The sequence below is a fragment of the Canis lupus genome, chromosome 9 (assembly GCF_003254725.2).
Source record: "Canis lupus dingo isolate Sandy chromosome 9, ASM325472v2, whole genome shotgun sequence".
In the NCBI taxonomy this organism is placed as follows: domain Eukaryota; kingdom Metazoa; phylum Chordata; class Mammalia; order Carnivora; family Canidae; genus Canis; species Canis lupus.
In genome coordinates this window covers 42,141,339-42,154,396 of record NC_064251.1, presented here as the reverse complement: position 1 = coordinate 42,154,396, position 13,058 = coordinate 42,141,339, and the positions used below count along the sequence as shown (strand labels likewise).

The 13,058-nt window shown below is 39.6% G+C and overlaps 1 protein-coding gene across 1 annotated transcript in view; it reads right to left on the bottom strand.

Annotated features, from left to right (window-relative positions):
- Window positions 1–13,058, bottom strand: part of CRLF3 (cytokine receptor like factor 3) — a 45,744-nt gene that overhangs the window by 21,150 nt on the left and 11,536 nt on the right. Inside the window, exons 2-6 of the mRNA XM_025476480.3 lie at window positions 9,868–10,075; window positions 6,634–6,721; window positions 5,969–6,146; window positions 2,913–3,135; window positions 1,900–2,032 (exon numbers count right to left, since the gene is read on the bottom strand). Of these exons, the coding sequence (XP_025332265.1) occupies window positions 1,900–2,032; window positions 2,913–3,135; window positions 5,969–6,146; window positions 6,634–6,721; window positions 9,868–10,075 (830 nt within the window). The remainder of the gene's footprint in view (window positions 1–1,899; window positions 2,033–2,912; window positions 3,136–5,968; window positions 6,147–6,633; window positions 6,722–9,867; window positions 10,076–13,058) is intronic.

Here is a 13,058-nt window from a genome sequence, read left to right as displayed (position 1 = left end):
GAGGCCTACTAAATGTCAGGCCACGGTCCTTAGGTAGCAAGTAGATTCACATCAATTTGGATAATTTCCAAGGTCTTAAATATTTATTGAATAACAGAAGAAACAAATCTAAGTATGCCATTTATCACGCTTGTGGTGACAGAGGAAGTATCTAAAAGCAGGAGAGTATCAGGTCACCATCACTGGGGGGAAAAGGTCATAGAATAGAGAAAAAGAAAAGATCTAAGGATATTGATGCAGAGAAACTATTGATTTCAACACTAACTAGAATCACATTTACTCTCCCATGAAGAAGACAAAAATGATAGAGACTAGCTTTGCCATTTACATGGCTTCGGGTAAGTGATTTAACTTCTGTGTGCTTCAGTATCCTCATCCCTAAAATGGGTAATTACACCTATTTCACTGGGTTATTGTAAGAATCAAATGAGCTAACATAAGTAAAGCACTTAAAATAGGACCTCGTGCGTAATTAATGCTATTTAATTATTGCTTGCAATTATTATTATTACTATGGTTACCATTCTTCTTGTCTGAGATATCTGACCCAAATATATCAACTCAGGAAGACCTATCATTACACAGAAGCACACTGTTCTCAGGAGATTCACTAGTGGCAGTAAAAGCAGAAAAAGGGTTTTTGTAAGCATATAAAACCCATGAATTCCTCTTTGGGGAATAACTAGGTAGACTTCAGGTATTAGACTTTTTTTTTTTTTTTTTTAAGATTTTATTTATTTATTCATGAGAGACACAGAGAGAGGGAAGCAGACATAAGCAGAGGGAGAAGCAGGTTCCCTGCAAGGACCCTGATGTGGGACCTGATCCAAGACCCCGGGATCACACCCTAAGCCAAAGGCAGACAGACGCTCAACCACTGGGCCACCCAGGTGTCCCAGGTATTAGACTCTTTATTTCTCCTTCTCTTCGTTGGTATTTTTCTGGTTATTAAGTCATTCTTCATAACATAAGGGGTGGGAGGAGATGTGAAAAATGAGACAAAGCATAAACGAAAAAAATGAATAAATAAAATGAATGCATAAAGTGCATTCTGAGAACTGCTGACAGTTCAAACAACTTCACTGGTGGAGAACATGGCCACATTAACTTACATAAATACTATCCATACTTCGTATGACAAGGGATTGAGAACGACAGGAACTAGGAACTAGCATTCACCATAAAATCTGATGATCTCAAGGCCTAAAAATGAGAGAAGAGTTTGCTCCCATGCTTTTCCTAATCAAAACTGGGCTTTGGTTTCTAAGAAGAGCTATTCAGAAACAAGACCATAGAGAATACATCTCAGATAACATGAAAACAGGAAATTATTCTAATACAAGAAGAAATGGATAGAGAAGTAGAAAAGAGACTAGTGGTAGGACACCTTGCTTTCAGTTTTATTTTAAAGAGAAGTATACACATATGTCTATAACTATATATTTTACAGAGAATTATATATGTTATGTATGTAATTCTCAGTATGTTTACACTGAAAGGTTGTCTCTCAGAGACCTGCTCACACTGATTCACAAAGGAAAAAAACTCTTGGCCTCTGCTTTTTAAGAGTGACTTTTGAGAGGCAGACTACTTACCTCGATCTTCCAAGAAGAAAAGAGACATAAACATATTAAGTGCATGCTACGTATCAGGCATAAACAAGGTATCTTATATACTTTATCTCAGTTCATCTTCATGATAGCTCTATGAACACTTATGAGAAAACCAAAGCAAAGAGAAATGAGGAACTCTCCCCAACCAACATAACACTACCTATAAATGATGAAATAAACTCAGGTGTACTTTCAATCCAAAGCTCATGTATGTTCTATGGACTTCACTTTACTGCCTAAGGCATGACAGATACTATACTAAACAGATACTATAATATCTACTTGCCTGAATGTCAATGTCTGCCCACAGAAATAAGTTGGAGCACTGGAGTAGAGCACACCCGAGGACTCAGAATCATTCCGGAGGGCTATATTTCTTCGACTACTCAAGCTGTACCCCTCAAAGCCAGCTGTCCACTCTTTAAAAAACAAAGATATTGAAATTAATATCTTTTGAGGAGTATCTTCAACACTGACACATTAAATAAAAGTTGGAAGTGGGGGCAGCCCTGGTGGCGCAGCGGTTTAGCACCTCCTGCAGCCTGGGATATGATCCTGGAGATCCAGGATCGAGTCCCACATCAGGTTCCCTGCATGGAGCCTGCTTCTCCCTCTGCCTGTGTCCCATTCTCTCTCTCTCTCTCTCTCTCGCTCAATGAATAAATAAATAAAATCTAAAAAAAAAAAAAAAAAGGTTGGAAGTGGAAGAGGCTACTCTTAGGGGTCATGGGCAAGTTCCATAAAAGAAGAGATTCAGTGACAGGGGATCTTGGTTAATCCTAAAAAAAAAAAATCACAAAAAATGTTAGTCTATTCCTGCACAATTCTGGCATGGAAGATCAAGCGAGTGTTAACTCCTAACTAATAAAATCAGAGTGTAGCATGAAAGTTTGAGCTGATTCAAACCTGATTAATAACTAACAAATGAGTCTGAATATTTTTTAAAAGACCAATTTCAAATCATAAGACTTCCATCCAGATACTCATTGAAAGTTTGGAAAATCAGTATCGTTCTCCCCCTTTTTTTAAAAATCAGTATCCTGATGCAACATTTAAAATCTTTGGATTTAGGGGATGCTGATAATCCTGCCTGGCAGTATTTCTGGACTCTGGAGATAAGAACTAATGGAAATTTCTCAAAATCCACATGAAGTAATTTGAATAGGACCTGTTCCATGTTGTTCTCACCAATTCAGGTTTTACTGTCAGAAAATATGGTTGTCAGTGCGCTGCCCTGAGCACAGGTACAAGCATTCTGAGACACAGTTATGCTTCAGGAGTGAGAGGACAACAGCATACCATGAGGCACCAATGTGGAGTGACCCATCTGGGGGACACTCCAAGGACTCCACTCCTGTCGGCCATCTCCTCGGGCGCAAACTCTGAACTGATAATCAACGTTGGGGTCTATGTGCAACACAATGAACTCAGTTTCAGAGCCTACGTATACGTCTTCAAAATGATTTGAAGTGCATTTGCGGAACTGGAGCCTGTAATCCTGGGCTGTAAAGTCGTCATCCACCTAAGGAGAAAGGCTTTGTTAGGTAAAAACCAGGAAATGAATGATTTCTCTCAGCATCATGGCTTAAGAACTCTGAGGCCAAGCAGAGAAGCCCACGTGCTGAATATGGGCTACTCTCAGGAAGGACAAAGGAAATATGCCATAACTATTTCCCTTTATTTCTTTACTGAACCATGTGTTCTATACTTCCTACTCTGGTTTGTAGAACTCTGTTTCCTTTGAAGAAATGCCATGTTTTCTTTTTCTTTCTTTCCTTCTTCCTTTTTTTTTTTTTTTTTTTTTTAAGATTTGTTTATTCATTCTAAAAAGAGGAGAGAGATGGAGCAGGGAGGGCAAAGGGCGAGGGACAGAGGGAGAATCTCCAAACAGACTCAACAAACTGAGCCACCCAGGTGCTCTGATATGGCACATTTTCTACACAATAATGCCAAAGATAAAATATTCAAAATATAAAGATAGGAATCCCACAACTAACTACATCATTCACAAGACCAAGATAATTAATAAACAAAACATATAAAAGACTCCCCTAAAACTTAACAGGAGAGAAACCACCCAATAAGAGAATAAACAAAAGGCACAAATAAGCATCCTATAGAATTAGAGATATAAGCAACCAAAAATACATAGAAATAGTCAACCAAATTTGTAATATAGACAATGCAACCTGAAACCAAAATGAGATACCGTATTGGCAGAAATGTAAAGTCTGACAATGCCCAATATTGGTCAGGATGCAGAGTACCAGAACTTATACACTGCTGGTACAAGGAAACTCTGGTACAAAAAAAAAGAATTTGGTATTTCTAGTAGAGTATAAATCCAATACTCTAAGACCTCATAATTTTACTGGGTATATACCTGAGGAAAAAAAAATCTTATATGTGTAAACAAGGGAACATGCATAATAATGTTTATAGCAAAAAAACTGGAACTCTAGGCCCACTGACAGTCAAAAGAATAAAAATGATAAGTCTTGGGCAGCCCCGGTGGCACAGCGGTTTGGTGCCGCCTGCAGCCTGGGGTATGATCCTGGAGACCCGGAATCGAGTCCCGCATCAGGCTTCCTGCGTGGGGCCTGCTTCTCCCTCTGTCTGTGTCTCTGCCTCTCTCTCATTCTCTCTGAATGAATAAATAAATAAATCTTTAAAAAAACAACAACAAAAAAATGATAAATCTTTGTTTTGAACCAACACAAACATCTCTACTTCTTTCTTCTATAACAAGCTTTCAGGGATCCCTGGGTGGCTCATTAGCACCTGCCTTCAGCCCAGGATGTGATCCTGGAGTCCCTGGATCGAATCCCATGTCAGGCTCCCTGCATGGAGCCTGCTTCTCTGCTTCTCTCTCTGCCTATGTCTCTGCCTCTCTCTCTCTGTGTCTCTCATGAATAAATAAATAAATAAAATCTTTAAAAAAAACAAAAACAAAAAACAAGCCTTCAGTGAAAACAATCCACTTAAGGGGTGCCTGGGTGGCTCAGTTAGTTAAGCATCCGACTTGGTTTCAGCTCAAGTCTGATCTCAGGGTCATGAGATCCAGCCCCATGTTGGCTTCCATGCTCGGCAGGGAGCCTGCTTGAGCTTCTCTTTCCTTCGCCCTCAGCCCCTCCCCTTTCTCTCTCTCTAAAATAAATAAGTAAATCTTTAAAAAGAAAATTCATTTAGGGGCACGTGGGTGGCTCAGTCAGCTAAACATCTGCCTTTGGTTCAGGTCATGTTCCCAGAGTCCTGGAATCGAACTCTGCATGGGGCTCCCTGCTCAGTGAGGAGTCGGCTTCTCCCTCTCTCTATGCCCCTCTCCTCTGCTCATGCTCTTTCTCTCTCTTTCTTTTTTTTTAAATATTTTATTTATTTATTCATAGAGACACACAGAGAGAGAGGGGCAGAGGCACAGGCAGAGGGAGAAGCAGGCTCCATGCAGGGAGCCCGACGTGGGACTTGATCCAGGGTCCCCAGGATCAAACCCCGGGCTGCAGGCGGCGCTAAATCACTGAGCCACAGGGGCTGCCCTCATGCTCTTTCTCAAGCGCAGTCATGCTCCGTCTCAAATGAATAAATAAAATCTTTTTTTAAAAGTCCATTTAAAGGGATGCCTGGGTGGCTTGGTTGATGAGTGTCTGCCTTTGGCTCAGGGCATGATCCCAGCGTCCAGGATCGAGTCCCACATCAGGCTCCATGCAGGCAGCCTGCTTCCCCCTCTCCCTGTCTCTGCCTCTCTCTATATATATATCTCTCATGAATGAATAAATAACATATTTTTAAAAAGTCCATTTAAGAAAAATCAATCATTTCTGGAAGCTGAGCATCCACTCTGAATGATGTATTTGTCAATAGCCAAGACACTAATGACTCATTTGGATATGGTTTCTATCTATAATATGGTAACTTATTTACATAACATGATTTAATACAGAAAATTCTCAGCAATGCTGAGAATGTAAAGAAACCACAGTTTAGGATTTTATTTCAGAATTATCAGTTCAGTGTGAAACAGAAAATATCAGACACCCAGTATTTGCTATCATCTTTTGACTTTTGTAATAAACAGAAACGGAAGAGATCTTCAACTCACTAATAGTTAAGTCTGGGAAATCTGTGATGGGAAATACTGCTGTGATACAGATTTTTAAAGGTATTTTTTAGAATTATTTATATCAAACTGGAAGACCTACCTTCATTCAAGTTCCCTGTAACTTTAATCGTAAAGGAAGAGGGACTTTTGTTTGTGAAGAGAAGAAAACGTTCAAAGATAGTTAATAAGAAAGTCTAAAAGGCCCTCAGATCTCAAATGCATCATATTGAAGCCATTTCTACAATTCTTAATTACACACCTTACACCATCGAACAATGATGCCTCCAGGTTTCTCTATTAGTTCTTCTATCTGTACTGGTGGGCGAGATGCTACTGTTCCATGCTTGAAAATGTGGTCTTTCACTATGTTCAGAATTGAGTCATCCAACTGAGCAGACAAACAAGGCACATCAACCAGTAAAGGCACTTCTGGTAAGCTGAGGAAACAAAGTTCATGTGTTTATGAGACTTTTAATTGAGTGTTAAAAATATGAAGCATAGCTTAGATCAGTCACATACTATAATGATGCTGAAGCCCCCAGGAAATAATGCTAAGGCCAGTAGGGGCTTTGTAAAACATTACATAAAGATTCTCTTCCCAAATAAACATAAGTAAGAAAAGAGAAAATTGGTAGGATCACCACTGTCGAGTTTATACCAAAAGATCTGGTGTGCTCAGTTCCCGTATAGTCAGAATTTCTAAAATTAAACAATTCTTTTACATGTTAGAATTGAAGAAAATCTATAGTCAGACTATACCAAAAAATATTAGCACAACTATTTCATACCACTAATACTGGTATTGGGCAGTGAACCTTGAAATATATATTCTCTATCTCATTAACTCAGAATCTTAAAGGGGGGGAGGGGAAGCAGGCAGTTTAAATGTTTAAAACTAAACCTGAAAGGTGCTAACTCCTTTACCTGTCCAACTGAATGTGTGAGGCCTTTTTGGTAAAGTTCCACAGTTTTTCATTCTGTTCTCCTATGCCACCAAGAATGGCAATCTCCCCTACAATCAGGAATGAGAGAACAAATACAGCAAAAATGGTCACATTATAAAGTAATCATTATAACCCATGTCTAGGTGGGTCACTGGTTTTCTTGCAAACAATTCTCAAGTGATTCCACAGTCAAGTTCCCAAAAAGTAAAAGCAGAAACTATTTTAGAAGTGACTCTATTGTGAAGCTCACAAGGAAAGGGGGTACATAATGGTAACATTTTACCAGAGACAAAAGATTCTGCTCTATACAAAGAAATCTAGTTTGTTGACCAGTTTTATACAAAGAAGAAGATCCATGTACTTTTTTCCATCTTTCCTACAGAATCTTTATTTACAGAACAAACAATCTTTATTTACAGCTCCAACAGGAGCTTGTACAGATATTACCCTGACAGAAAAATAGGGCTTTTTTTTTTTTTTTTAAGATTTTAGATTTTATTTATTTATTTGAGAAAGAGAGAGAGAATGGGGGGAAGGAGAGAGAGAGAGAAGCAGACTCCCTCTGAGCAGGGAGCTCAATGTGGGGTTTGATCCCAGAACCCTGGGATCATGATCTGAGCCAAAGGCATCACTTAACTGACTAAGCCACCAAGGTACCCCACGGGCATGGGGTCTTATAAAGTCAAATGGTATAGCTGTCTTCAAAAAAAAAAAAAAAAAAAAAATCACTTATCGGGAATTATTCCACAGAAAAAGAAAAAGAAAAAGCTATATAAAGGCATTAAAAAAATTACGAACTTCTATGTCCTTTCACAGCCCCAAAGAAACACTACTAGAACTCTTTTCCATTTGATATGCCCTGGAGTAATTCAAGTTTTGGGGGACCACATAACATGATATTCTCTCTCACCAAAAGGAAAATAGGAATATTGAACACTGCCTCAAAGTCCTCAAAATTCCATAAGTAAGTTTTTATCCCTTGGGAAGTAGGAAAGAGACTGAAATTACAAAAAAAAAAAAAAAAAGTATAAAAATTTTTAAGCATCAGATGCTGTAACAAACAAGTTTGTGCCTCAAAGGATTTATTTTCTAAAATAAAAACATTTCTCAGTCCTCGGGGTGATGGGTGTACACTCCTGACCTGTGAACTGTTTCTGGGTTTGTTTCCAAATGCAAAGCCTCTAGGGAAAGACATTCTGTGGTCCCACTAAAAAGAATTCTCTCAAAGGCACAGTTAGGGTCAGTGGCAAATAAGCAGTTCTCACTGAAGAGAAGACAAAATGTAATTAGCATGTAAAGATAACACCATACCACATTCTAAATGGGACTAAATAAAAGGGAATGAATTTCCAGTTAGAGCAACAGACTTGTGAGCCATGTACCCTTTTTATCCCATGCCACTCATAGTACTCAATGCAGAAGGGTAGTGGTATTTCAGTCTCCTTCTCTGGCTTTTTCCTTACTTGTCCTTTAAATGCTGGCATCCAGGGCACTTGGATGGCTCAGTGGTTGAGTGTCTGCCTTTGGCTCAGGGTGTGATCCCGGGGTCCTGGGATCGAGTCGCGCATTGGGCTCCCCAGAAGGAGCCTGCTTCTCCCTCTGTCTATGTCTCTCTCTCACTCTCTGTTTCTCATGAATAAATAAATAAAATATTTAAAATAAATAAATAAATGCCAGCATCTTCTGCCACCCTCTCTTCTCGCATTAGCTTTGGAAGATTTCCTTACTCCCATGGATTCAGACATGATATGTACACCATCATTTGCCATACTGACATACTGATCTCTCTCCTAAGCCACATGCCACATTCCCAACTCCTTTGGGGCATCCTGAGCACCTCACACTCAACATGCCCCAAACTGAAGGCCTAACTACCCACTGAAGCCCATCCTTCTTTGTTTCCAATGTCAGTAAGACAGCACAACTCACCTGGTCATCCAAAATTAGGCTGGTTTTTGTCTTCCTAAATTCCTCCCTTTATTCTTCAACCTATCTCCAAGCAATGACCAATAACTAATACTCATTGGTAGGTAAAATCATCAATAATTTTACCTCTGAGAAGTCTTCAAATCAGCTCCACTTCATCTCCACCTGTCACTGCATTCATTATTTCCTGTCTGGATCAGTGCTAGAACTTCCTAATTGGCCTTTTTTTTTTTTTTTTTAAGATTTTATTTATTTATTCATGAGAGGCACAGAAAGAGAGAGGCAGAGACACAGGCAGAGGGAGAAGCAGGCTCCATGCAGGGAGCCCGATGTGGGACTCAATCCCAGGTCCCCAGGATCACACCCTGGACCAAAGATGGCGCTAAAACGCTGAGCCACAGGGGCTGCCCCCTAATTGGCCTTTTTTACCTCTAGTCTTATGACCTCAAATATAGTCTCCAAACTGCAGGCAACATCGTGTTTTTTTTTAATGCAAATCTGATTGTGTAACTCTGCTGCCTAAAATACTTCAATAGACCCTTGATAAGCCATTCACTTCACTCGTGATGTTACTTCCACTACTGCCTCAAATCATGCTGTTACTTTCTTTTCTTCTGTTTAATGAATTCCTTCAAGCCTCTGTGGAACTCCTCCTACAGAGAGCTATCCTACACTCTCCCACAGTTAAGTGCTTCTCCTTCTGTGCCCCTGTAGGTCTTAGATCTCTCTCAGCATGTATGCCTCTTACTGTGCTATGAACCCCAAAGGGCACAACCGTTACCTTTTTATTTAATGTACTTGACAAAGATCTATGTGAAGGGAGGAAGGTGGATGTGAAGACAGGAAGATAGCAAAGCAAGATCTGGGCATGCTTTAAGCACAATAATTGGCTGCAGACAGGTATATAACCACTACAATTTCAGAAGTAAACATCAACCAGTTTTTAAGCTTCTAAAACTAACAATGGAATTAAATTCTATGAACACTCGGAAAAATATTTGAAGAGACTCATAAGGACCTCGAAATCACTGTGTTACAAGTGAATTAAGATACTATCATAAAACCATTTGAGAAAAACCATTTACCGCTGGTTTTGTAAATCATTATAATTAACACTTTAATTGCACTCATCCTGAGATATCTCACTGTATATCTACTATCCTATCTATCCTGAGGTAGGAACTCTCTAAGCATTCCACAGATGCCAAGAAGACTGCCTGGTACCCTGAGAAATCAGCAAAGTGCCCATCTGAATGTGCCACACTTAATAGGCTCCTTGGACTCCCACCTTCTTGGACTAAGTCCTCTGCAGTATTAACTCCATGCTCTATGAGCTTCTGGCAGTCATCTAGAGGTTTAATGGTTTCCTGTTCAATGGTATCCACCTCTTGCAAAAGGGTTACCAATCGCTCATCCAGGAGCTTCCCAAGAGTTCCCTTTAAATCATTAAAATGCTGTTTGAGGACATCTCTTGTCTGTGATGCACTCTCTTTGATCTGAAAAGGAAGAACATAAAAACTCAGAATAAGAATCCTAGAAAAGGCTAATCCACGGGCATCACCTAAAATCTCAAGGCACTACACAACAATCATCTTCCATTTGTTGATAAATGGAATGAGATTCATTTGCACAAATTTGCAGAAATGCATAGTACTGGCCTTCAGATATACAGAATGGGTTCAAACCCTGGTTCCATCGCTCACAAACTACATCAATTTGGTCATGTTAAGTAAGCACTTCACACCTCAATTTCCTTACTTGTCATATGAATATGCTTACTTCATGGAGTTGCTGTGAAGATTAAATAATCTATGTATTATACTTGGTAAAATAAGTGGCACATTGTTGTTCCCAATTTAAAATGTCAGAAAGTATTATTATCTGCATAAAGTAGTTCTTGGCCAGGATGAGCACTGGGTGTTATGCTATATGTTGGCAAATTGAACTCCATTAAAAAAATGCACCAAAAAAAAAAAAAAAAAGTAGTTCTTAGCAACAGGTTTCAGTACAAAAACATTTTTTAATTAAAATTAAGAGGGGATTAAAATTCATCTTGATAAAGGCAGTATATGGTAAATTAGAAAGCCATAATACAGGGGTGCCTGGTGGCTTAGTCGACTGAGCATCTCATTCTTACTTTCAGCTTGGGTCATGATCTCAGGGTCATGATATTGAGCCCAGCCCTATGCTGGACTCATACTGAGTGTGAAGTCTGTTTGAGAGTCTATCTCTCCTTCTCCCTACCCCCTGCTACTCCGCACTTCTCTCTTAAAAAAAAATCTTAGCCATAATACCAAAAAAAAAAAAAAAGAATCACCTAGTGGATAAAATGCCCTCATTATGCTAAAAGAAAGCTAGGAATTTATTTAAAATTCAAAGAGGCTCATAGAAGGCATATGACTCTTTTTTGAGTCCTGTTCCTCTTTGCAAATCTCAATGAGAGACTTACAAACCCTCTCTTCCCAGTAAAACGAAAAATACATATCTTTAAAAAATTAATTTAATTTCAGAAGTTACAAATTCTTTCATATCTCAACCATGGTTTGCCTGCAGCAGTAATTCTGAAACTTGGTTTGCAGAAGAATCATGTAGGCTGCCTGATATAATTTAGATTGCAGGGCTCCATCAGACCTACTGATCTAGATCCTCTGAGGAGGGCTGGAGTGTATGGATGGAGTTCTCATGTTTTGCAAGAACACCGTGATTTTGTAGCCCATACTTTGAGAAACACTGCCCTCAGGTCCACAGAGCCCAGATTAACAGCTGCTGTTCTGTGAGATATGATAGAGAAATCTTTACAGGTCACACATATTTTGAAAACAAACCAGTTGTCTACACAGATACAACTTTTTTTTTTTTAAAGAATATAAACATATAATTCACTCTCACTTAACAGGAAAATTCTAACAAAAGCCAAAAAGTTGAATCAAAATAAACACATACTTTACTTTGTAGATATTGTCATATTAGTTTCATAATGACACATCACATTTACTACTCTAACCCTTTTGCTAACTTTATCTAAGAGTGCTTGAAGTCCAAGAGGATCCACAAAGCACAGAACTTTAACAGTTAACAGAGAAATTTAGAAATTTTTCTATTTATTCTCTAATACTAAATTTATTTTTTAAAGATATTATTTATTTATTCATGAGAAATACAGAGAGAGAGAGGCAGAGACATAGGCAGAGAGAGAAGCAGGCTCCTCACAGGGAGCCCAATGTGGGACTCGATCCCTGGGCCCAGGATCACGCTCTGAGCCAAAGGCAGATGCTCAACTGCTAAGCCATCCAGGATCCCTCTAATACTTTTTTTTAAAAGATGTAATTAATTAATTCATGAGAGAGAGAGAGAGAGAGGCAGAGACACAGGCAGAGGGAGAAGCAGGCTCCATGCAGGGCGCCTGACGTGGGACTCGATCTCAAGTCTCCAGGATCACACCCTGGGCTGAAGGCAGCACTAAACCACTGAGCCACCCGGGGCCGCCCCAGGATCCCTCTAATACTAAAGTTAAAAAGCAGAATACAAAATTGTTTTCCAGAAATGTTCACAATCATATAAAAACAAAAGAGGTCTATGCTCAAGGAGTACAAAGAAATACAGAGGGGAAAAAAAGGAAACAGTTTGGCTGAAGTGACAGGATCAGGTAGCATGGATGACTCAGTGGTTTAGTGCCACCTTTAGCCCGGGGCGTGATCCCTGGAGACCCAGGATCAAGTACCACATTGGGCTCCCTGCATGGAGCCTGCTTCTCCCTCTGCCTGTGTGCCCCTCCCCCCCCCGGATAAATAAATAAAATCTTAAAAAAAAAGAAGTGAGAGGATCATGGAAATAATTTTTTCTCCTTTTGACGATAAGTTATAATAGTGTGTGTGTAGTAAATGAAGGAATTCCTTAAATCAGAGCGAAAAAGAGAGACCCTAATATAAGTTTAATGAACTAGTCTCTATATAATTACTAGGGTACTTCTATGAAATAAACCCCAGACAAAATTTAAAAAGAAAAGGGTTGGGGGCTGTACTCAAAATGTTTAGGTTCATTACTCACCTATGGGGTCCTTAAAAATTAGGCCCTAACATACACAGCACCTGGCAAGTAAATGTTGTTGAATAAAAATGAAGTTAATTGTGTACGTTTTTAAAACCTTTTTTAAAAAACCAGGGAGAGGGCAGCCCGGGTGGCTCACCGTTTAGCACCGCTTTCAGCCCAGGGCCTGATCCTGGAGATCCGGGATCGAGTCCCATGTCGGGCTCCCACATGGAGCCTGCTTCTCCCCCTGCCTGTCTCTACCCCCCTCTCACTCTCTCTGTCTGTCTCATGAATAAATAAATAAAATCTTTGGGAAAAAAAAAAACAAACAAACAGAGAGAGGGCATCCCAGGTGGCTCAGTGGTTCAGCTCTGCCTTCAGCCCAGGGCATGATCCTGGAGACTCAGGATCAAGTCCCACGTCAGGCTCCCTGTATGGAGCCTGCTTCTC